The sequence below is a fragment of the Leucoraja erinacea genome, chromosome 19 (assembly GCF_028641065.1).
Source record: "Leucoraja erinacea ecotype New England chromosome 19, Leri_hhj_1, whole genome shotgun sequence".
NCBI classification, from domain to species: domain Eukaryota; kingdom Metazoa; phylum Chordata; class Chondrichthyes; order Rajiformes; family Rajidae; genus Leucoraja; species Leucoraja erinaceus.
The window spans coordinates 28,142,817-28,168,102 of NC_073395.1; the positions used below are offsets into that span (position 1 = coordinate 28,142,817).

Here is a 25,286-nt window from a genome sequence, read left to right on the forward strand (position 1 = left end):
TTGGACTGAAGGCAAATACAGGAATAAGACAGCTACATGTAGGACACTTTGTACTGCACAGACTGACGTTCCTAACTTTAATTTAAAAATAGTCTTTGTTCTAACAATTGTTTTCATTTAAAGGCAAATTGGTTCATTTCAAACAGATGCAATAACAAAAAGGCATTTTTAGCAAGCGGCTGAACAAAATAATGTGATACTTGTCTGCCCGTCCTCTAGGGAAACCACAGGCTAGTTTACAGTTCAGCAGGAAACATTATGCTTCATTAAATTACCATCAATGGAGTTTTTGTATAAGCATTAATTTAAATTTGGGGAAACATTTCAGCAATTAAAAATCTCTTAAACTGGTTCTTTATTATAAGTAAGTTCAGGAAAGAAATAAGGTTAAAATTTAGTGCTGGCGGGCTAGCGAGTGGCTTTTAAGTTCTGCTGACATGGGTCCTTGTGGAGGAACAGTGCCCATTGTCTCCCTCTCTGATGGGAGGTTAATGCAGGAAGATCACGTGGATATGCAGGCAACGGAAGCATATGGATCATGTGCAAGCAGATGAGGTTAGTTTATCCAGGCATCATGTACGACACGGAAGTTGCAGGCAGCAGGGCCTGTTTCTGTGCTGCATCGTACTATGTTCTGTGTCACCATCTCCACTGATGTTCCTGAGGCTGGATGACCTGACTGCCAGATTGTGAGGTCAACTGTTAGCACAAAAACCGACTGGGAATATTTTAATACTTGTAATAATGGATATATGTTGAGCAGGCAACAAAATAGCTTTGAGTAGTGACAGGTCACCCTTTATAGTAAAGATGTTGTTAAGCTGGAAAGGGTGCAGAGAAGATTTACGAGGGTGTTGCCAGGATTTGAGGGCCTGAGTTATAGGGAGAGGTTGAGTAGACTAGGACTTTATTGCACGGAGCACAGGAGAATGAGGTGTACTCTTATAGAGGAGGTGCTTAAGATCATGAGAGGAATAGACAGGGTAAACGCACAGAATCTTTTATTCAGAGTAGGGGAATCAAGAACTGGGCACTGTGGTTTAACGTCAGGGGAAAAGAATTAATAGAAACCAGAGGGAAATATTTTTTACACAAAGAGTGATAGGTATACGGAACGAGATGTCATAGTAGGTAGGTGAGGCAGGTACTATCATAATGTTCAAAACACATTTAGACAGGTGCATGGATAGGATAGGTTTAGAGGGATATGGGCCAAAAGCAGGTAGGTGGGACTAATGTAGATAGGACATGTTGGTCAACATGGGCAAGTTAGGCTAAAGGACCCGTTCCACGTTGTACGACTCTAATTTTAGGTACCATATGTGTGGATACCTCTGTACATTATCAATGTGAATGTGTGGGCATCCCCCTGGTGCTCTGGTATCCTTCCACATCCTAAAGATGTGCTGGTCGGCACGGTAACTGGCCTCTGTAAACTACCCTTGGTGTAGTGGGTGATAGGTTGATGAGCATGTGAGATAAGTGGGACAGTGGGAATTATGGAATTGCTTTGAGAGCCAGCATGGAATCAATGGGCCGAATGCACTCATTCTACAGAAATATTAACATGACATTTGCTGCCTTTGTTGCAGAATCAAAGGCCCTTGTGATTATTTTTCCCATGCACTCCCAGAACAGACAGGCTACAGTATGTATCAACACATCACCCTTTAAGTGCACAGTTATAATAATCCTTCCAAATATTGGATCTCCACATAAAACAACATGGATCACATAGAATATTGCATTCTGAATATTAACATTTAAAAATCAATCAAAATGAACAGAATTATATACAGATTACTTTTTCTTTCTTGCATCAGATACATTTTTGTAATAGGTAATATAAAATACATAATCCCATCAGTTTGAAAAATATATATAAGAAATATTTATTTGAAATATATGTATATACAATAATCTCTAATACATTTAAATTATAATAATATCCAAAGGGAATACCAGGCAATAAATTATACACACATGGAATCCACGGCCTGGTATTATTTTAGTGCATATTTAGCAGTGCTGCAAATGAGGTTCATTGCATCCTGGTGACAGTTTCTCTGCATTCTTTAGTGTCTTCCAAAGAGGAAGTCTATGGGATTAATAAAGAGAAATAACATTAATGATTTGAAATAAAATTCTAAATCGATTTTAAATTATCCCATAATTGGTCATTTCCTGCTGCTTCGTTTTGAAGTGGAGATTTCTAGTAAAGCCCCATTCGCATCTCCCTCCGATGTCAGGTTGCCACCTTCTAGGTTTGCAACATCTCTGGGTCAAGTCCAGTCAGGTTTATTGTTATAGGCAAGTACAGTCAATGTGTTCGCATCTGCCACTCTGGCAACATTTAACCCACGTTAATCAACAATGTGTGGCCTGATGCCATACACAATGGTTGCAACATTTATAGACTTTTTGTTTGAGGTGGGATTGATATTATAGATTAGGCTACAAAATATAAACTGCAATGTAACCATTTTAGTGAAGTTCCTTCTTATAGAGGGAATAAATGCAAAGGAATTATTTGATTGAAATGAATTTATGATTTTCATTGAGCTCCTTGAGGTAGCTTTGACATATAATTATTGTTGTAATGTAAAAAATCATTTATCGACAGTAATAAAGTCAATAGAATATTAATGTTGGTGCTGGTTGAAGGATCATCATTTCTTCTTTTTACTCGTAATCACCAAGTAAAAATCTTTCCTATGCTCCACAGGTTTGTTCAGCCCTTTGCAGAAATGCAATTGGTTGTAATCTAAAGTTTCAAGTATTTTCTGGACGAATACCGTATCAAGGCGGTATCAGATTCAAAGTTTGCAATCCTTCATTTGGAAAATAATTTTCTAATCTATTGCTGCAATAAGTCTTTTGACCTTTCAAATGATGAAAGATGAACAAAGATAAATACAAACATATGAAGTAGGTGGAGGAGCAGGCCATTTCGACCCTCAAGACTATTCTGCCATTTAATAAAGCGATGGCTGATGGTATTCCAATCATAACTGGACATTTCCATCTACATAATAAAATATTTCACTGCCAGCTAATCAAATATTCATCTATCTCTGCCAAAAATATTCAGCTTCCATTACTCTTTGAGGAAGAGAGTTTCAAAAGCACCCAATCTTCTTTGCCATCTGTAAATAGCCAAAGAATACAATCTAAAGTTCAAGATCACCCAATCTACAACATCTTTAATACATTTTCCCTACTCAGCCTGTAGTTTCCTGCTCTCTGTCTTCCTCCCTTTTTGAAGAAAGGAGGAACGTGTTATATTCCAATCCAACTGAACCTTTCCCAAAATCTACAGAGTTTTGGAAAATTAAAATGAAGGCATCCATTATCTCACTTGCCATTTCTTTTAAGACCTTTGAATAAAGTCCATTAGGACGTGGAGATTAGCGAGCCCCATTTCCAACAATTTCCTCATTACCGTTTCTCTGGCGATTCATAATTTTCCTGAGTTCCTCCCACTCTTCCAATTCCTGGCCTTCAGCTATTTCTGATATTATTTGTTTCCATAAAATGAAGAATGACAAATTAGCTGTTTAATGTTTTCCATTATTAATTCAATTTTGAAAAATAACTATAGCAATGCTCACCATCTGTTTTATTTATTTAGTGCTAGCTCTATCTCAATACTCGAGCATTTGATTCCTTATTAATCTTTACATCATTTGTTGGTTTATTTGATATTCTGTCCAGTGAGCCTCAATGGTCATCTTGTTACACTACCTGCTTCCCACCACAAATTGGAGCTCATTCCGAATGTTGCCAACTTTGTCTTCACTCTCTCCCAGCCCTGCACTCAGTGAGCACCAACAATTCCTGGCTATCAACAAATCAGCCTCCTTATCCTTACTTTGATATCCGAGTCTGAAGAACGGTCTCGACCCGAAACGTCGCCCATTTCCTTCGCTCCATAGATGCTGCCTCACCTGCTGAGTTTCTCCAGCATTTTTGTCTACCTTGATATCCCTCCTGAAGTTTTGCCTTTGCTCCATTCCAGCATCATGGGTTTGATCAGTTTTTCCCACCATCTTTATTCCAATATTTGAGACTGTGCCAATGCCTTTCTACTTTCTGAAGATCCCTTTCATAATTCCTGCCTTTTCCATGTTCCTACTTTTTGAAGTTTGGTAAGAGCTTTTGGCTTACTCTAGTAACAAGGAACTGCAGATGCTGATTTATACCAAAGAAAGTCACAAAATGCTGGAGTAACTCAGCCGGTCAGGTAGTATCCCTGGAGGACGTGGATAAAACGTTATCCAGGTTCTCCATTTTCTATTTTTGATCAGGAAGTAAAAAAAAGAAAATTTTGATTCAGTGGGGAAGAAGGGTCACAGCTTAAGGATAAGGGGGAAATCCTTTAAAACCGAGATGAGGAGAACTTTTTTCACACAGAGAGTGGTGAATCTCTGGAACTCTCTGCCACAGAGAGTAGTTGAGCCCACACAGTTCATTGGCTATATTTAAGAGGGAGTTAGATGTGGCCCTTGTGGCCAAGGGGATCAGTGGGTATGGAGAGAAGGCAGGGATGGGATACCGAGTTGGATGATCAGCCATGATCATATTGAATGGCGGTGCAGGCTCGAAGGGCCGAATGGTCTACTCCTGCACCTGTTTTTCTAATTTCTATGTTTCTATGTAAGAAGGGCCCCAACCTGAAACATCACCAATCTTTGTTCTCAGCCTGACCTGCTGAGTTACTCCAGCATTTTGTGTCCTTTCTTTTGGTTTAATCTGCTGGCTTGGAGCTGTGTGCATGTTAGCCTGCATTGTTTTATGATTTGTTTCTTGATTCAAAGTATTCTGGTGCATTCGCTAATGTAAGGTGCGGCATGCACCCAAACCAAAGTTGATGGACCTTGGTTGACAAGAAAACATTCATCAGCAAGCAACAGCAAAATCTAACCCCTGGCCATCGAACTGCTAATGGTTTCAAAGTTTCACTGAAGCAAGTACTGAATGTCAACAGGAATCTTTTGAATAAAATTGTTGATGAAAATTAGCAGGCGGTAACTACTTTATTGGATTCAGTATTTATATTTTGACCTCACTTGACCAAATCAAAAAATAGACAGGACACCAGGCCTTTATGGCCAAACTAAGACACTAACTTTTTAAATAATTGGACTTGTAGGATACAAGATGGCACCTGAAGCATGGCGACTCTTGTGTACTAACTTGGTGTAGTCTACTATCTTACACTCTTGAACTTGGTATGATTGTGTCTAATGTATATTAGGATTGTGACTGAACTATGTGCAACAAAACCCCACTGTACTGAGGTACACATGACAATAATAATCATTGGGACCAAATGGCCTTTGCTGTAATATTAAGGACATTTTCACAATGTCAGCTCTCTAACCTGGATCCAAGGAAGATATTCCTTCTCAGAAGTCAATGAATTTGCATGCCTGCCACCTTTCTCCATATTAGTATGTACCATTATATACTCAGTAAGATGCTGTTATAGTACCTTCCTCAACTACCTCTTCTGGCAGCTCATTCCATATACCCACCACCCTCTGTGCGAAAAAATAGCCCCACAGTTTCTTATTAAATCTATCACATCTTACCTTAAACCTATGTCCTCTGGTTCTTGATTCCCCTACACTGGGTAAAAAAAACACATTCACCCTATTACCATCATGATCTTGTACTTCTCTATAAGATGACCCTTCAGCCTCCTGCGCTCCAAGGAATAAAGTCTGAGGCTGTCCAACATCTCCCTATAGCTCAGGCCCTCAAGTCCTGGCAACATCCTCATAAATCGTCTCTGCACTCTTGCCAGCTTTTATGGATTTTTTACAGTTAGAAATTGCAATAAATGAACAGTTCACCTTCTCCCCCCAATTGTGATAAAATGAAAGGCAGTAAATGGTTCGTGAATCAGACAGCCTGCTTTTGAATTGAAGTGTTTTGTGAATATTCCATGGAAATTCACCAAATTAATTTGCATACCTCTGTGATACTCTGGATTTACATTTTCGTATATGGGAAACAATGGATTTTCTTGTTCACCTCGTAGCTTTCTGCTCCTTAAAACATCCCTGGTGCACAAGTGTAAATATGCATATTGACACTGAAAGAAAAACATAGGAAGCAAAGAGTTATGTTTACAGGCAGGCAACGAGAGACATTATTATCAATAAATGTTGCAAATTCATTCACAGATTTTGTTACTTAAAAACCTCTCCAACTAAACCTTACATTTTGTAAAATCCGCTCATTCTCAGTCTGAAGAAAGGTCGCATCATAAAACGTTACATCCTTTTTCTCCAAAGATGCTGCCTGACCAGCTGACTTACTCCAATGCTCTGTGTGTATCTTCAGTGTAAACCAGCACCTGCAGTTCCTATGGGGTGAAGGAATCGGTGACGTTTCGGGTCGAGACCCTATTTCAGTCATAAGAAGGGTCTCGACCCAAAACGTCACCCATTCCTTCTCTCCGGAGATGCTGCCTGTCCTGCTGAGTTACTCCAGCATTTTGTGCCTATCTTTGGTGTAAACCAGAATCTGCAGTTCTTTCCTACACATCTGCAATTCCTTTCTGTACACTTACATTTTCTGTCCTTGTTTCTTAAATATTCCATGGTTTCAGTGACAATGGAGGATTATATTTGAGTTACGTGTTGCCGTGTATAATTCCATTATTTTGTTTTTGCAATATCTCCCTCTATTTGCATTTCCTTGGACGAAGTACCGCATTCTGATGGAGGATTTTCTGCTGTGTCTCTGACAACTTGAATTGTAACATCAAATGGGGAATGAGCAGCTCTGAGCTGATTCATGCACAATGCCATTATCAGGGCTATAATCTGTGGAGATTTGTTGCTGCTTCCATCATCTTCTCATAACCATATGAATAACATTAATTCTCTTTTTCTGCATGTTATTAGGTTCTGCGGTTATTTATATGGTGATGCATGAGATGTCCGAAAGGTATTATTAGTTTGATTAGTAATAGATAAATATAACAGCCATCACTCCTGATTAGAAGGGCACAAACGTATCAGAATGATGAGCAACATGAAGCTTTGTTCTGCAACACTGTGGAGTTGATGAATAGGAAGCTTTGCCTGATACTTGAATTATATGAGAGTAAAGGGAATAAGCGAGAGGCGTTTGTATTTGGTCCTCTTTCATCGAGTGACAGGTGTGTAGTGGCCGTTATTCATGATCACATTAACCCACTGATGATGAATATTGATCCACTGAGACGCCAGCACAAAGTGGCCGTGAGTGCAAGAAGAGTGGGAAAGGTCGGGATGAAAGAATAGCTGGTAATGGTCTGCAGTTTTAATGTGAAGCCAGTTGTAATTCTGCTGCACACACACACACACACACACACGGAAGTGAGCCGGCAACTGGCCGGAGGACCCGGTGGACCGTGGCCTGCAGGGAGAGAACTGCCGAGCTGGCCCGTGCTCATCCCCCAAAGACTGGAAGATGGAGTCAGATGGACGTGACTTGTGAAGCACAAGGCTGGTAGGGGAGGCTGCAGTAGGTGCCCAAGGGGCACAAAGGTGGAAGGACGAGGAGAGCGACATTGCATTCAAGGAAGCCCATGGCTGGAGGCCCACAGCAGCCAGGGGCTTGCCTGGATCAGGCACCGCTCAGAAGATCTAGAGCGTGGACTGGACTTTGAAAATGGCACCAAAACATGGCGCCTCTTGCATGCGGGCTCAGTAGACTATTTCTGTACACTTGCTAATCGAGGATGTGCTTGGGTATAGGAATACTGTATTGGCTTGCATGTAAGAAAATTATTTCACTGTGCATTTGCAAATGGCAATAAAAGCAGCATTGAACCACTGGAAGTACAACACTGCTGTCTATTCAGATATTACAAAGCTAAATTGTACTTGTAAATATGACATCTACACAACACGTGCATGCATAAACCAATCTACAGTACTGCATCATGTTTAGTTCTGTAATTAAATCCTATTACCTCAGTTTGCACCATATGTACCCTGTGGAGCCTTAGGTCATAAACTGTTCCATAAATGTCCACTGAGTCCTTGATCTCCAGCTGCTGAAGGATTCTGTCTAAAGCGATAAATGTCCCTGTCCGACCAACACCAGCACTGTAGAAATAAGGACGTTTTCATAAAATAAGAAGCAACTACCAAGGTGAACTGAATATCCTCAATTAGCAAATATCATATCAGTGACAAGACAGGTTGTAGATATTAGATTCAGATTCAATTTTAATTGTCATTGTCAGTGTACAGTACAGAGACAACGAAATGCATTTAGCATCTCCCTTGAAGAGCGACATAGCAAACGATTTGAATAAAAAAAAAAATAATAAGTGTCCGAGGGGGGGGGGGGGGGGGGTGATTGGCAGTCACCGAGGTACGTTGTTTAGTAGAGTGACAGCGGCCGGAAAGAAGCTGTTCCTCGACCTGTGGTTCGGCGACGGAGAGACCTGTAGCGCCTCCCGGATGGTAGGAGGGTAAACAGTCCATGGTTGGGGTGAGAGCAGTCCTTGGCGATGCTGAGCGCCCTCCGCAGACAGCGCTTGCTTTGGACAGACTCAATGGAGGGGAGCGTGGAACCGGTGATGCGTTGGGCAATTTGCACCACCCTCTGCAATGCCTTCCGGTCGGAGACAGAGCAGTTGCCATACCATACTGTGATGCAGTTGGTAAGGATGCCAATCGACAGTAGCGGTAGAAGTTCACCAGGATCTGAGGCGACAGATGGAGCTTCTTCAGTCTCCTCATGAGGTTGGGTCGCTGATGAGCCGTCTTGATCAGAGTAGAGGTATTGTGAGTCCAAGAGAGGTCATCGGAGATGTTGACTCCCAGGAACCTGAAGCTAGAAACACGTTCCACCTCCGTCCCGTTAATGTGGATGGGGGTGTGCGTGCCGCCTCTGGACTTCCTGAAGTCTACAATGAGCTCCTTGGTCTTCTTGGAGTTAAGGGCCAGGTTGTTGTCAGCGCACCATGCTGCTAAGTGCTGGACCTCCTCCCTGTAGGCCAGCTCATCGTTGTTGCTGATGAGGCCAATCACCGTTGTATCATCTGCATACTTGATGATGGTGTTAGTACCATGTACAGGTGTGCAGTCATAGGTGAAGAGGGAGTAGAGGAGGGGGCTCAGCACACAGCCCTGAGGAACGCCGGTGTTCAGGGTGAGGGTTGAAGAGGTGTGCTTGTCTAACCTCACAGACTGGGGTCTGTTGGTTAGAAAGTCCAGTATCCAGTTGCAGAGGGAGGGGTCGATGCTCCCGCTTATTATTAACCTCATTGAACTTTCAAATTAAACATCCCAATTCAAATCCAGGTTGAATTGACAGGGTCAAAATTCGGTACTGTCCTGATAACTTGAAATGAGTTTGGATGTAGCCCTTTTGGTGCTAATCCAGCTGCATAAAACTGTTCATGGAATGTCACCAGTGCTGTTTGCTAATTGTTCCTGATGAAATTGTTACCAGTCCTTCACATTGGTGGATCTAGAGTTACACATGGCCAGATAGAGTCATAGAGTGATACAATGTTGAAACCGGCCCCCTCGGCTCACCTTGTCCACACCGGCCAACATGTCCCAGCTACATTAGTCCCACCTGCCTGCGTTTGGTCCATATCCCTCCAATCTTTTCCTATCCATGTACCTGTCAAACCTTGGGATAGTCCCAGACTCAACTACCTCCTCTGGCAGTTTGTTCCATCTGCCCACCACCCTTTGTGAGAAAAAGTGACTCCTCAGATTCCTATTAAATCTTTTCCCCTTCACCTTGTACCTATGTTCTCAGGTCCTCGATTCCCCCACTCTGGGCAAGAAATGCTGTGCATTTACCCGATCTATTCCTCTCATGATTTTGTACACCTCTATAAGATCACCCCTCATCCTCCTGCACTCCAGGGAATAGAGACCCAGCCTACTCAACCTCTCCCTATAGCTCACACCCTCTGGTCCTGGCAACATCCTCGTAAATCTTCTCTGAACCCTTTCAAGCTTGTCAATATCTTTCCTATAACATGGTGCCTGGAACTGAACACAATACTCTAAATGCAGTCTCACCAACGTCTTATAAAACTGCAACATGACCTCCATATTGACTGGGAGATGAGAGATCTCCTGGCAGAGATGGGAGATTTCCTTCCCTGGGCCAGCAGTGGGCAAATAAAACTGGCTTAGAAGGACGAGTTGGGTCGAAGGGTCTGTTTCCGTTCTGTAGGACTCCATGATTAGTGAAGCAGATGGGTTTTAATGACAATCCAGTCATTTCAAACTCACAGTCACTGAGATTGACTTTCTATTCTATCTCCAGATTGATTTAAATTGTTGAATTAAACTCCCAAGCTGCCATGTAAGATTTAAACATGTGCCGTGGAATCAACGCTCTAGAATTCTGCCTGCCTGTCCAATAAATTAGCCACAACTATTCTATATCTGTCTTTAGTCATTTACTCTGAGACAACACAAGAAATGGCAAAACTAATCCTAATATGGGAGACTTATATATACTGTACTGTAGATTATATCCTTCCCTCTATACTGGAATATCTGAAGCTAAGATTAAGATTCATTGTGAGAGTAGATGATTTAGTTTTAATCTGGAGCCGAGTTCTGATTTGTTTGATTTGGTTGGCTTCTTGCTGATACTGCTTGACTGATCTGCAAAAATGTTCCACACTTAGTAAAAACGCTCCACCCTGCCACCTTGATCAGTGTCGTCAATTAATTCAAATCATTTCATAGGTATGTTTCAAAACGGCACTGTAATTCTGCTACTGGCTGTGCGCGCCATTTTGGCGCGTTTGAGGGGGTGGGGGGGCGGGGTTAAAACGGGGTTTTTTTCCCGACCTGGTCCTGAATTATATTTGTTGGAGTGCAAGATTTTGCTAAAGAATCTTTCCTACGGCCGTTCTGTGTGTTTAAAAAAAAAATTCACCAGACAAGTTAATCGCTGGAATGATTTTAAAAGCAGCTTCGGAAGCCGTCAATGCCGACAACTGGGACGGATTTTATGCAGGACCGGGTAAAAGAAGGTAGTTTATTTTTATGTATAAAAGTGTTGCTTAAGATGTACTTAATTCACATTTTATGTTGCGAAATGGTGATTTCCCCCCCGAAGAACCGGCAGTGTATTTGCTGCAGATATGGGGGTATAAATTCACCACATCTGAACGATCTAAATGGTCCCGTTCCAGTAAAACCCACTCGCAAGCTGATTTAAATGGCCATTAATTTACAGGTATTAAACATTAAATTCCTTCTATTTGGCCTATAAACCCATGACAATGAGATTTAAAAATTATGTTATATTCTGAATTATTGTGTGAATGTTATTTGGACACTTGGGCTATTTAAAAATGTTAATCGATTCTTACGAAATGGATAGATGTTTAGATCTAGTAATTGAATTTTGTAATTAGCTACAATTAGGTAACTAACTAATTATATGCTTTAATTTCAAGTCATCTAAGTAAGATTGTTTCATATTTGTTTCAGAATGCTTCAATCTACAATAACTGAAAATTTCTTTCAGTTCTCTTAAATTTTAAGAAAGTTATTGGCCTTTAAATGTTCTCGATCACAGCTTTTGTGTTGTCAATGAAAAAGCAATAGGGAACAAGATGCCAATTTCCGAGTATGAAAATGGCCATAACTTTTTTAATACTGAAGATATGAAAGTGAATTAGGTGTCAAAATAAACTTATTTTTATGCTATATCTGATGGGATAAATTAAAGTTAAAATCTCAAAATGTTGTAACATTGCTACATTTCATCATTATGGCACCGACTGGATTGCAATGATAATAGAGGCATGGAAGAGAGTAATCATCTCTGCTATGCTGTCTGGTAAGACCATATAAGAGCAGGTTTAGGCAATTCGGCCCATCAAGTCTACTCCGCCATTCGATCATTGCTGATATATTTTTCCTTTTCAACCTCAATCTCCTGCTTTCTCCCCGTAACCTGTGATGCTCTTACACATCAAGAACCTATCAATCACTGCTTTGAAAATACCCAATGACTTGGCCACTGCCTTCTGTGGCAATGAATCCCACAGATTCATCACCCTCTGGCTCAAGAAATTCCTCCTCATCTCCATTCTAAAGATGCCACCCTATTATTCTGAGGCTGCTCCTTCTGGTTCTGGACTCTCTTTCTCTCTCTACTGGAAACATCCTCCCCACATCCATGCTATCTAGTCCTTTCATTATTCAATAGGTTTGAATGAGATCTCCTCCCCCGCTCATCCTTCTGAACCCCAGCGACTACAAGCTCGGAGCCGTCAAATGCTCCTAATTCACTTTCATATCTTCAGTTAGCTCAATCACACTATGAAGAATTTATCTGAGCCACCAGTATTTGAATAACGACATGGTTGTAGATGGTATTGTTATATTTCCACAGTATCTTCACTGCAGTTAGTCAGTTAGTCAACATCTATAATTTTCTTGCTACAAAGTACATCACTAACCTGCAATGTATAACGGTAGATCCCGAGTTTGGTGATCTGTTAATATAATCTCTCACGGTTCGCACAAACTGGATTAAAGATTGTGCCGTTTCTGGCACCCCATGATCTGGCCAAACAGTGTAGTGAAAGTGACGAATGATTCGAGCACAGTCCAGTTGCTCCTCCTAAACACCAATGACAGGAATTTAACAATCAGGTCCTCGTAAGTCAGCTGCAGGTCAATTGATGATACTGCCATTTCTGAGTTTGAGACTTGAGACAAGAACACAGATTCCGGCTTCTGAGCAGTTTCACACTACAGACAAAATGGTGAAAAAGCATTGCTGTTCCATAGTTGGCATGTTATGCTACAGTTGGACAAGACACTGGTGGATTATTGCGTCCAGCTTTGGACATCCTGATTTTGAAAAGATGTTGCTATGCTGGAAAGGAGGCAGAAATGATTTACGAGGATGTTGCCGGGACTCAAGGAGCTGAGCTATACAGAGAGGTTGGGCAGGCTAGGACTTTATTCCTTGTAGCGATGGCGGATGAGGGGCGATCTTATAGATGTGTACACAATCATGAAGTGAATAGATAGAGTAAATTCACAGAGCCTTTTACCCTGAGTGGAGGAATCAGGAAGCAGACGATATAGGGTTAAGGTGAGAGAGGAAAGATTGAATAGGAGCCTAACGGGTAACCTTCTCACACAAAGTGGGGCGGGTATATTGAACAAACAGCCAGAGGAGGTAGTTGAGGCAGGTACCATAACAACATTTAAAAGATGGGTTGAAAGGACAGGGTACATGGATAGGAAAGGTTTAAAAAGGATATGGGTTAAATGCAGGTACATGGGACTAGTGTAGATGGGGCATCTTGGTTGGTATGGGCAAGTTGGATCGAAGGGCCTGTTTCCATGCTGTATCTCTAAAGTCTGAAGCTCTAGGGACCCTGGTTCATTCCTTGCCTCTGGTCCCGTCAGCAGAGAGTTTACGCATTCTCTCCGTGACTGTGGGATTTCTGTCACATATTCCAAATTCCTCCTACCCAAAGGCTAATGTTAATTGCCCCTTAATGCAGATTATTAGTGGTAAAAGGGATGTCGGAGAGGAAAGGCTGTGGGGAAATGAAGAAGTGGGGGGAAGTAATTGGTCTACTGTAGTTAGATGCTGATAGGGTTTGATGGGTCAAATGACCGCCTCCTATGTCACGAAAAGTATGTTGCATTTCTGTGGGATGTTGCCAGTTTATATCACAAAGTGTTGCAAATGAACCGGTGGAGTAAAGCAAACCTAAACATAGGAAGAATCCTGTTCCCATCGTGGAAAATTCATTTACTGTTCTTTATAGAAAAAGTGGAGAAGTACAATTCATGAAAATACAATTAAAAAATCCTTACATTGCAAATTTTGAACTCTCTGATTGTCCATTCGGGCAAGACGGATTCGGACAGCATTTGGACAATGAGATCTCCGTAATACAAGGCATCATGATCAAAGGGCCAGTAATGATCACATTTTACCTGTGATACATAAAGTAAACTCTCACTGGGTTTTACATACACAACAAAACTTGTAACAGTTACAAATTGGGCGTAAGAATAAGTTTTCAAAATCTCTCTTTGATTACTTTTGATAAAATGTTGACAGAACCCTTGGGGGAATAACACAAGTAAAACATTTATATATTTCTTTGCAGTTTATTTGCTGTCATAAGAATTGTGGAATCATTATATTTTGGGATGTGGGCATCAATGGCAAGGCTAACATTTATGGCTCATGGTCTGAAGAAGGGTACCGACCCGAAACGTCATTGGTCCATTCCCACCATTGATGCTTCCTGACCCGCTGAGTTCATCCAGCATTTGTTTATTGCTCATTCCTAGTTACATTGAGCAGTTGCGTGCAGACTGCCTAGTGTATGATCCACAGATAGACACAAAAAGCTGGAGTAACTCAGCGGGTCAGGCAGCATCTCTGGAGCGAAGGAATGGGTGACGTTTCGGGTCGAGACCCTTCTTCAGACTCACTGTTTGATCAAATCAGTGACATGCTACACTACTTCAGAGAGCAGTTTAAGATTATTCACTATGGTTTATGGCCTTAGTCTTTACCAGATAAGGACAAATAGTGCCCTTCTCTAAAGACGAGGATGAACATTGAAAAATTCCAGCCAGTCACTTGCAAACACCTACTTTTAATTTCTAGATGTTCCTCCACCATAGGATCTGATCTAATTTCCTGGATTATTAGCTGAGAAACAACACCATTACACTCTACCATCTGATGTTTTAATGTGTATGCAAGATGAGACTAGACCTATAAAACTATCGGAAAATAATACGAATGATTCCCAAGGGAAAAGCAATATCATCTACTTACCCTTCCTTTTTCCACGCATTGGGTGACCATCACGACATTATGAACATTTTGTTCCCAAACCATTTTCCAAAAGTCATCTTTAGTTCCAGGTAAGGGGCCCTGAGTCGCAATGTATTCCCTTCGAAAACTGCAACCCTAAAATTGTGAAAAGCATAGAGGAACATATCAGCAAAAACGTAAAAGGCATTCAAATATTGAAAGTGACAGGATGATATGAAATAGCTATATCAAAGTACAAGGCTAACTTACTGGGATATAGCTAGCGTTAATGTAGTCTGAACAAGGGTCGTCATCAATGTAGGTTAATTTCACCCTGGTCGAGTCATCTAATAGATAACAACAACAGAATCATAAAAAGAACCAATCTATTGTTTTGTACCTGCACTGATTATACTGTATACATTATAAAAATCCCCACTTTCTTCAACATATAATTCAAGTAACATGGCTTAAAATGCTTCATGATTGCATCTAATTGGGCAAATCAGAAGCATTTACTTAATCACTTGCTAGGTCAAACATCACACAAAAAAAAAATCACACGCTAATTATATTATTATACCGACACATTTTAAATTATTTTAATTGATCCTTACCTCACAAATGGGAATCAGTTGAATGGTGATTTTATCTCCATTAAATATTCACTGATCCACACTAGCAGAGGACTCAGTTTGTTATGTTCCTTAAATTGCAATACTTTTGTTTTTAGTTTTATACTTGGAGGAAACGCATGCGGTCACAGGGAAAACATGCAAACTCCACACAGATAGCACCCAAGGTCAGAATAGAACCCATATCTCTGGCAAGGTGAGGCAGCAGCTTGACCAGCTGCGCTACTGTGACACCCTCACTCTAACAACTATCACTGCACAACTGGAGTGTCTAGAGTACGTGGACAAGATGCCAGTGCTTCCAGCAAGCAGACATGTGGCTGGAAGACCACTGATAGAGGCTCTGTGATCTGCTCGGAACCTGCTGGACTTCTGGTAAAATGGAACGTTCACAATCAAGTGTCGCTGATCAGAACCAGGGATATGTTATGGGACGTACTCAAACAAGGTCCTACCTATTTAGAGGAAATATGGAAAAAGATACAGTGTAACTGATAGAAGTGTAACATTTATGAGAGGCATTGATAGGGTAGACAGTCAGAACCTTTTTCCCAGGGTGGAAATGTAAAAGACTGGGATGTTGGTCAGAGGGGTGAAGTTTCAACGGTGTGGAGCAAGACTTTTTACACAGAGAGTGTAGCTGCCTGGAGTGTGCTGCCAGGGGTGGTGGTGGAAGCAGATATGATGGTGTCTTTTAAGAGGCTTTTAGACATGTGAATGCAGAGAATGGAGGGACATGGATCACATGCAGGCAGATTAGTTTAATTTGCCATCAAATTCAGCCCAGTCATCATGGGCCAATGGGCCTGATCCTGAGTTCTTCCTTTCTACGTTCCATGTACAATTCTCCACCAAATATCTTGTGCACACAGTGTGAGATAGCACTTCATAATTGTCATTATAAAAGTGAGATTGCTCAATGGAGGGTGCAACACAGAAATATCTTGACACTTAATATGTGAAATGTTCCCATATTGCATATGAACTGTGCGTTTTATATATATTTTTATTTGAAAATATTTTCCATGAAGTAAGAAACATTTGTAAAAAACATTTGAACTTCCAATCTTCTGACTCAACAATGAATGTACAACTAACAACCATCACCAAAAAAAAAACTAAGCCTCGAAATTGTATCTTTTAAAGCGTAAATGAGATTTTGCTCAGATCGAGACCATTGGGGAACTGACCCCAGCACGTTGATACCACATTCACCTTAGTTCACATGGCATTTCCATGGCTTTAGTCACACAACAAATACCATCACATGCTGCACATTATCCATATCCATCTGTACTGACATATGTTGGGGGTTTTGTGGGTGATTGATGCCTCTTCACAAATCATTCCGACAACATAGTAGCAGGTGTCCAGAGGTCATGACTGAAATACCATCAATAGGGTCAACACTGTGATGATGCCTCATACATTGCAGCTGGGTTCGAGCTGATTTTATGGTCACGTGTAGCGAGGTACAGTGAAAAGCTTTTATAGCGTGCGAACCAGTCAGCGCACGACAAAACATGATTACAATCAAACCATCCACAGCGTACGGATACACGATAAAGAGAATAATGTGAATAACGTTTAGTGCAAGATAAAGTCCAGTAATGTCCAATCAAAGATAGTCCGAGGGACTGCAATGAGGTAGATAGTAGCTCAGGCCCACTCTCTAGTGGGATGGTTCCTGATTACATCAGTTATCAATGTCCAGGATCATGGAAACTGCAGCAGCTGTTCTCCCTTCACTGGGTCATTGATCTGCCCAGTGTTCACAGTGGTGAGAAGCCGCTCATGACATTGGACTTAATCAATAGACACCGCTGTTTACACAGGCAACAGCACATCGCCAAGTCCCGTTTCCCCCTGTGTTTCTCCTTGCCCCCATGCCTGCCTTTGGAAGAGCAATGTTCGGTCTAATGCACTTTCCAGCAGTCAGTGAATAAAAATGAAAAAAAAAATGTAGATACTGGAAATCTGAAATTAAAACTTGCTGAAAATTGCTGGAGACTGACAATAGACAATAGGTGCAGGAGTAGGCCATTCGGCCCTTCGAGCCAGCACCGCCATTCAATGTGATCATGGCTGATCATCTACAATCAATACCCCATTCCTGCCTTCTCCCCATATCCCCTGACTCCGCTATCTTTAAGAGCCCAAACAAGCTCTCTTTTGAAAGTATCTAGAGAACCAGCCTCCACCGCCCTCTGAGCAGAAAATGACGAGTGGTTGCAGTTCTGGAACATAACTGTTTACTTGTCCGCAGATGCTGCCCGGCACTGAATGTTTCTAGCATTTCCTGTTTCATCACGCTTTTCATGCATCTTCATCAGGAACCACACAGGTCACTTCAGTGCATCATTCCGTGTATGAAATGCAATACTAGTGGCAAATTTCACAGGCTTTATGTGAGAACAGCAACTCAGGTTGGCCACACCAAGGGAGCATGGAACCTGGTTTAGAAACACTTCAGAGCAGCCTGTAGGGTCAGCAAATGAAAAGAGAAAACATTGGAAGCACTCAGAAAGTCAAGCAGCATCTGCGGAAAGAGAAACAAAATTAATGCTGCAAGCTGAAGACTTGCTGTGTGTTACCAATATTCTCTGTTTTTATTTCTGATTTCTGATTTCTGAATGGACATTATTTTTAATTTTCATTTACGATCAAATGAAAAATTAATCCTAAAGGGGAGATGAGGTAATCATTTGAAGCAGGCATAATAGGAACTGTCGGATGTGGAAGGAAGCACAAGTACTCCATGAATGCACGGACTTGTTGCTGCTTCTTTCATGCATGGTCGATGCAGTTCTATGCCATTGATCAATTACAGTACATTAAAAAAAGTAACAGACGTTGGAATAAATCAGCTATTTAGCAGCAAACAGCGCTCAAGGCCACTCTTACATTGATTCAGCCACCCACTCCTCATAACTCCTGATGATAACCGATCTTGGTTCCTCCATCATTCACTCAAACTCATAGTCTATCCGGCACTAAAGAAGCCTCAGTCAGCGAGAGGTTAATCAAATCTATCAGAGTATGTCAGACAACATACAACAGCATCAGCAGTCTAGTGGGGAAATTATAGACCATTTCTCCGCTGGTTAGCACTAAATTCCAGCCCAAGACAACTAATAACACATGATATGTTACACTTACAAGGCAGAATATTGTTGTATCGATTTTTCCCTCTATTCTCGGGTAAAAGCGCTGTTTCAAAATACTGGTTTCTTCCAATGTCTTTTAAATCCTTTCAAAGAAAAGACAGTAACTCAGTATAACAAGGTAAGGGAATTTGTATGTATACTGTATATGCTAATGTACCCTCTCATCACACAAAGCCAACTGAATGTATTAAGTATAATTCATAAATAGATTAAAGCTAGACTCCTACCTCATATTCCTCAGACAGGAGATAACTGGAATCTGCTTGTAGTTTGGTGAACTGAATTTCAAACTGGTTGGTCTTAATTTCTCTGGAATGAATTTGACAGAGTTGATTTGTGAGATACAACATTAATCACACTTGTATTAAATGTGCAATGATCCAGTTGTCATCGATAAGAGGCCATGAAACAAACCTGGTGATTGGAGGCTTCCTGTAAAGGACAAGAGGAAAAAACAGTCAGGTGAATGGTTTTCATTTCAAATGTTCTTCGCTAAGCAGCCGGAAAGCTCACATTGCAGAAAGAGAGGAGGAGGAAGAGGAGAGAGAGCTTACCTTCCCTGTACCAGAGGCACGCTTACAGATGATGGCCTGTCTTTCTGCTTTGATGAGGCTCCAGTCTCCTCATTGCTGCAAATGCAAAGAGGTTGCAGGAGAACGTGAATGACCATTGGCCAACAAGCATGAACTGCATCGATAGATTAAATCCAGCTTTGTACAAGATTCTACCAAAAGTCACAGTTATAGTTCTGTATAGAAACAGGCCCTTCGACCCACAGCGTCTATGCCAACCATTATGCCTATCTGTACTAATCCCACCTGCCTGCATTAATACCATATCCCTCTATGCCCTGTGTATTTAGATACCTGTCCAGATGACTCTTGTCCTTCACTCTAACAGGAACATGTTTGCCCCAAACTCTTCCTATCTCACTTGCTATGGTCACTGGTCCCCACTGATATAGGGCGGCGCAGTGGTGCAGCAGTAGAACTGCAGTCTCACAGCACCAAGACCTTGGTTTGATCCCGACTACGGGAACTGGCTGTGTGGTGTTTGCACTTTCACCATGTGACCACATGGGTTTCCTCCGGGTGCTCTGGTTTCCTCCCACACTCCAAAGACATTCAAGTTTGTAGGTTAATTAACTCCTAGTGTGTAGGACATAAAACTAATGCACGGGAGATCACTGGTCAGCGTGGAGTCGGTGGGCCGAAGGGCCTCTTTCCATGCTATATCTCTAAACTAAACTGATATGTCAACCACTAGCCCAGTCTCTTTTACTAAAAGGCGGCCGAGTGTAGCCGCTTCTCTGTCCAGTGATCTACATACTGCTTCAGAAAACTGTCCTAGACACACTCATCAAATTATACCCCATCTAATCTCTTAGCGCTAACCTAAGAAAGCTCCAGTCAATATCAAGGAAGTTAAAGTCACCTACTATTAAAAAGTCACTATTCCAACACCAATTTGTGATTCCCATACATCTTTGCTCAGCAGTAGGTTATTTGGTTATAGGTTGGTTGAGTGGGCATAAGGAGTATAATGGGGAATGTGTGAAGTTATGCACTTCAGTGAGAGGAATCTAGTTTCTAAATGGAGAGAGATTGCAGATGATTAGAGATCTGGGTGTTCTTGAGCATGAAGCACAAAAGTTTGGAAGGCAGATGCAGTAACTGATTAGGAAGGCAATTTAGACTTAATTTCAAGAGGATTGCAATTTAGTTTTAGACTTTAGTGATACAGCATGGAAACAGGCCCTTTGGCCTTTAGAGTCCGCCCGTGATCACTCCGTACACTAACACTATCCTAACACTTGGGCCAATTTATAATTTTACCGTAACCAATTAACCTACATACCTGCACAAAGAGGAAAGAAGGTGTAAGTTATTTGCCTTCCAACACAGTGGGAAACTGAGGTCGCCGAAAACAAGATGGACGTGCTGCTGGCCTCGGAGGGAGTGCCGTGAGTGCAGTGTGTATTGTATTGTATTGTATTCAAATTGATTGTCATTGTCTCAATTTGAGACAACAAAATTAATTTCCCTTACAGGCAGTATCATAAAAAAAAAAATAATAAAAAAAAAAAATAATAATAAAAAAAAATAGATAGATAAATAATAAATAAATAATAAAACATATTAAAAATAAAATTGAAATTGAATTAAAATTGTAGGTTAATTAACTCCTAGTGTGTAGGACATAAAACTAATGCACGGGAGATCTCACTGAAGTGATCTCAGTGTTCATGGGGATATCACTCCATGAGAAGATGTAGTGCGAGTGTGGACGGCTTTCCGATTGTTCGGGTGGACGGGGACTGCAGAGAGAGTGACAGCGCTCGGTACAACTCTGGTCGCATCACGTTGAAGGAGCGTGTGTGTGGCCCGGACATTGAACTGATGGCTGTGAATCTCTGCTTATGCTGTGTGCCCTGGGGATTGGCACATGCCGCTGTGGTGGCTGTTTACGTCTATGTATAATCTTTATGTAGTTACGCATCTTGTTGCTTTTTATTGTATGACTGTATGGCAAATCAAATTTCACTGTACCCCGGTACACGTTACAATAAAGAACTATTGAACTTGAATCTTTGAAGTGTGTGAAGAAAACAGAGTACATTGAGAAAACACACGCGGTCACAGGAAGAACATACAAACTTAGTTTAGTGAAGTCCACCGAATCCACACAGAGCATTGATCAGCCATTCACATTTGTTCTAATTATCCTAGAGGCCAATCAACCTACAGACACGCACGCCATTGGGATGTGGAAGGAAGCAGGAGGACCAGGTGGGAACCCATGCTGTCACAGGGAGAACATGCAAACTCCACACAGACAGCACCCAAAATCCGGATCGAACCCGGATCTTTGGCAGTGACTCTACCAACTGCACCACTGAAACAGGGAAGCATTGTAACAATTGTTGGTGAGGCTACAGCTGGAGTATTGCGCACAGATTTAGTCCCCTTCCAAAATAAAACAATTCTAGTGAATAACAATCTTGAAAACTTTATCTTGGAAGTGATGTCACTCAATGGCTGGGAATTTCCCCAAAGCTTCTTCCACCACTCTCCCAGAAGTCAAAGTCACCTGTGTGAGCAAGCTTTCTAGTGCACTTCCAGAAATCAGGCTATTAAAATACAATGTGCACAATTAACCTAGTTATTTATTAATCGAACATTTGTCATACGATATACTGTAACCTCAAAGCAGGAGTGCTTTGTCGCTTGTTCCCCATGCTTTGTTGTGAGAGTGGTTAAATGGTCATTTACATCACTGACCCCTGCCGTGATTCCATAGTCTATGTCCGACAGATTCCTCAACGTTAAGTTACTTTGTCATCAATGTGGTGGGTTTTCTGATCTTTGGAAAGATCTCGAAAAGGAATGCCAACAAAACCATCATAGTTTTTTGATTGTTGAAAGATCGAAAGATAATAGGTAATAGGCCGTTCAGCCCATCGATCACCCTTTCACACTAGTTCTATATTATCCCACTTTCACATCCACTCCCGACACATTAGGGCAATTTATAGAAGCCAATTTACCTACAAACCTGCATTTCTTTTGGATTGTGGGAGGAAAACGGAGAACCCGGGAGGACATGCAAACTCCACATAGACCTGAGGTGAGGGACAAACCCGGGTCTCAGATGCTGCACGGCAGCAGCTCTTCCAGCTGCGACTCCTTAGTTCCAAGGATTTTCATGGCATTTAGATGGTAAAAGAAGGTGCGGGGTCTCAAATGGTTCAACCTGGAAGAACAAGTTTACTGCAGACATGCCAAAATACTCACAGTGGTCTCTGTTTTCGTCTGCAAAGTATTATAGCCATGACTGAAATGAGGACAACAATCAGAAACGCACCAGCGCTGGCTCCTTCCACAACACCAACGAGTGGCTCTACAAATATTACAGAAAATGGAGTCACTGTGCTGAAACATTCAGATTAAAATCCATTTTATATGTGTGCAACATGTGCCGAGGATCCGATGAGTTAATGCAAGGAATATTAATGATTTCCTCTGGGTGATATTCAACTTGGTTTGTGCAAGCAAGCTCTTACCTGATTCAGTGGTTATGGGTAAAGAGAAATAGGTGTCTGAAAATAAAGGATTGCTCATATCTTCATCAAATAGCTGAGTGAAGGCACGGACACTGATTCTAAAAGAATAATCAACATGTTAGTTTTGCATGGGTGTAAAATTCTAAAGAATTGAACTATTTGAGACCTTCTCAGTCCTTCTTCTAAGACACCTGACCTGTATGATGTTCTGGAGTTTAAAGGCCCATCGCAGAACGGCTTCTGATCCTGCTCACATTTCCCTCCCAGACTGTCCATCTCATCTCCAACATTTATTTCAAAGTTTTGGACTGTGCCATCAGGATTTTCTGCACATTTGCTGGGAAAATAATTTGTCTGATAGTTTCTGACCGAATTGTTCTGCTTGTAGTCCAGATACGAGGGCAGGGGGTGCTGCTTTTCTGGCTTGGAATTTTCAGTTGCTGAAAAGAGAAATATTGAAAAAAGATATATCGCGTCAGTTTTGTTCAAAACCATGAAAAGCACAGTATCAATGTATTTTGTGGATCCAAGAGTGGCCTGTGTGTGTGATCACATTTACAGTTTTATTTGCCTTTGAATACAGATGCTTCTTACTTACACTTACCTTTGTGTAAGTCAGATGTTACATTAATCAGAAATGGAAGTGCAACTGTGCACTTACATGTAAATGTATTTTTTAACGTGGGGACCACATGGGAGACCAATGTGAAGACCACGGGGGAGCTCCGACGAGGAGACACACGGGGGAGCTCCAACGCAGAGACACACTGGGAGCTCCAACGCAGAGACACACTGGGAGCTCCAATGGGAAGACCACGGAGGAGCACTGATGCAGAGCCCATGTGAGCGTCAGTGAGCTCAAAATATTGTTTGTGTAAGTCTAGGTTTACATACGTTGCCAATGAGGTAAGTCAGGGAGTGCCTGTGTTGGCAAAGAACAGTGTAGATAAACAACTTAAATACTGATCTATAGAGGGAAGGAAAAATATATTACGAAGGAAAAAATGAGAACAAATTAGACAGTCAGTACAATCATGGAAATATAAAGACAGAAAGAGAAAATTGAAAGTTAGGAAAAGTTACATTATGGAATATCAAAAGAGAGAATACAAAGAGATTAGATACATTTTTAAAAACCAATTAGGAGTAAAAAGAGGAATTACGAAATTAAGTTATCAAAAAACATACAAACATAGCAAAATATTTTACAGGCACATGAATGAAAATAGATGACCAGAATGTGTTTAAAGCCATGAAAGGTGAGAATTAACAATACCACACATAGTGACAGGAAAAATCCATGCAGCATTGCTGTACTGAACATTAAAGGGCCTGTCCCACTTGGGCGACCTAATCCGTGAGTCCAGAAGAGAGTCTTCGACCTTCAAGCTCAAGGGCTCAAGCTGAAAAGCCTTGAGCTGGATCGACCAGCCACGTTGAAACCGCGAGCTGCATCTACCGACCGCGCGCGCACACATACACGGACACAAACACATCGTGAAGGTGGGGGCCAGGGAAAGCAGAGGAGCGCTGTCTGCGCGATGAAGAGGAAGGTAAACGGCTGCCACAGTGTATGGCAAGTCCTGTAGAGAGCGCGGGGGGGGGGGGGGGGATGTAGAGAAGGGGGGGGGGAGAAGGGGGGGGGGGAGAAGGGGGGGGGGGGGGGGGTGGGAGGGGGGGGGAGAGACCGGGCGGGGGGGGGGGGGGGGGGGGGGGGGGGGCGGGAAGCCCGGGGGGAAGAAGAAGGGGGGGGGAAGAAGAGGGGGGGGGGGGGGGGGGGGGGGGGGGGAAGGGGTATTCCTAAGTCCTGAAACTCCAATGAGCCAATCAATAAACAAGAACCATGCCGACCAAATATTACTCGCGGAAATATTTTCAATATGCTGAAAAATTATCTGCGACCTAGCTGAGGCCGCGAGTATTCGGGAACATCCCTCGAGCATGAAGGAGAGTTCCAAAGACCTCACAGGACCTCCTAGGACCTCGTGTTGACCATGCTGTGAGTTTGAGTCCAGGGCAAACTCTTGTAAACTCGCAGATTAGGTTGCCCAAGTGGGACAGGCCCTTAAGTACAGTTTGAGATTCTATAGTGTAGGAAGGAACGGCAGATGCTGGTTTAAACTGAAGATAGACACAAAAAGCTGGAGTAACTCTGCGGGACAGACAGAATCCCTGGAGAGAAGGAATGGGTGACGTTTCGAGTGGGGTCGGGTCACCCATTCCTTCTCTCCAGAGATGTTGCCTGTCCCGCTGAGTTACTCCAGCATTTTGTATCTATCGTGAGATTCTATAGATTTGTTTGCTTTGCCCTTCCATCCCAAGGTTAATTTATGTAATCTAAGAAGTTTTATCTATGTAATGTAAAAAGTAAACATTTGCTTTCCAATCAGCACCTATGGACAGACATGCAGGTACAATGGGTGAATGGACCTGAAACGATGTGCTGCTCCACCTTGCCAGCCACACAACACAAACACTTTTCTATTGATCCTGGATCGTAAGACATGAAGCGTTGGTTTGCGATTTATTTTCGGCTCATGTATTGGTGGATCAACGTGTCCAACTAGACACATATCTCCCTTTGAATTGAGGACCAGAAGACATACTATAGGTTCA

The 25,286-nt window shown here is 41.9% G+C and overlaps 1 protein-coding gene across 3 annotated transcripts in view; it reads right to left on the bottom strand.

Moving 5' to 3' along the window:
• Positions 1-310: 310 nt before the first annotated feature.
• Positions 311-25,286, bottom strand: part of ptprb (protein tyrosine phosphatase receptor type b) — an 88,972-nt gene continuing 63,996 nt past the window's right edge. For 2 of the 3 annotated variants that reach the window (XM_055650733.1, XM_055650735.1), the window contains 14 exons: positions 22,867-23,110; positions 22,671-22,768; positions 22,402-22,507; positions 19,162-19,236; positions 19,022-19,039; positions 18,835-18,916; positions 18,600-18,690; positions 15,076-15,152; positions 14,827-14,961; positions 13,845-13,967; positions 12,464-12,627; positions 7,973-8,108; positions 5,980-6,100; positions 311-2,098 (listed from right to left, as the gene is read on the bottom strand). In XM_055650733.1, coding sequence (XP_055506708.1) covers positions 2,076-2,098; positions 5,980-6,100; positions 7,973-8,108; positions 12,464-12,627; positions 13,845-13,967; positions 14,827-14,961; positions 15,076-15,152; positions 18,600-18,690; positions 18,835-18,916; positions 19,022-19,039; positions 19,162-19,236; positions 22,402-22,507; positions 22,671-22,768; positions 22,867-23,110 — 1,493 coding nt within the window. In that variant the 3' untranslated portion in view covers positions 311-2,075. Of the gene's footprint in view, positions 2,099-5,594; positions 5,632-5,979; positions 6,101-7,972; positions 8,109-12,463; positions 12,628-13,844; positions 13,968-14,826; positions 14,962-15,075; positions 15,153-18,599; positions 18,691-18,834; positions 18,917-19,021; positions 19,040-19,161; positions 19,237-22,401; positions 22,508-22,670; positions 22,769-22,866; positions 23,111-25,286 lie in introns of all 3 variants that reach the window. The other variant, XM_055650734.1, reaches the window with a different exon arrangement.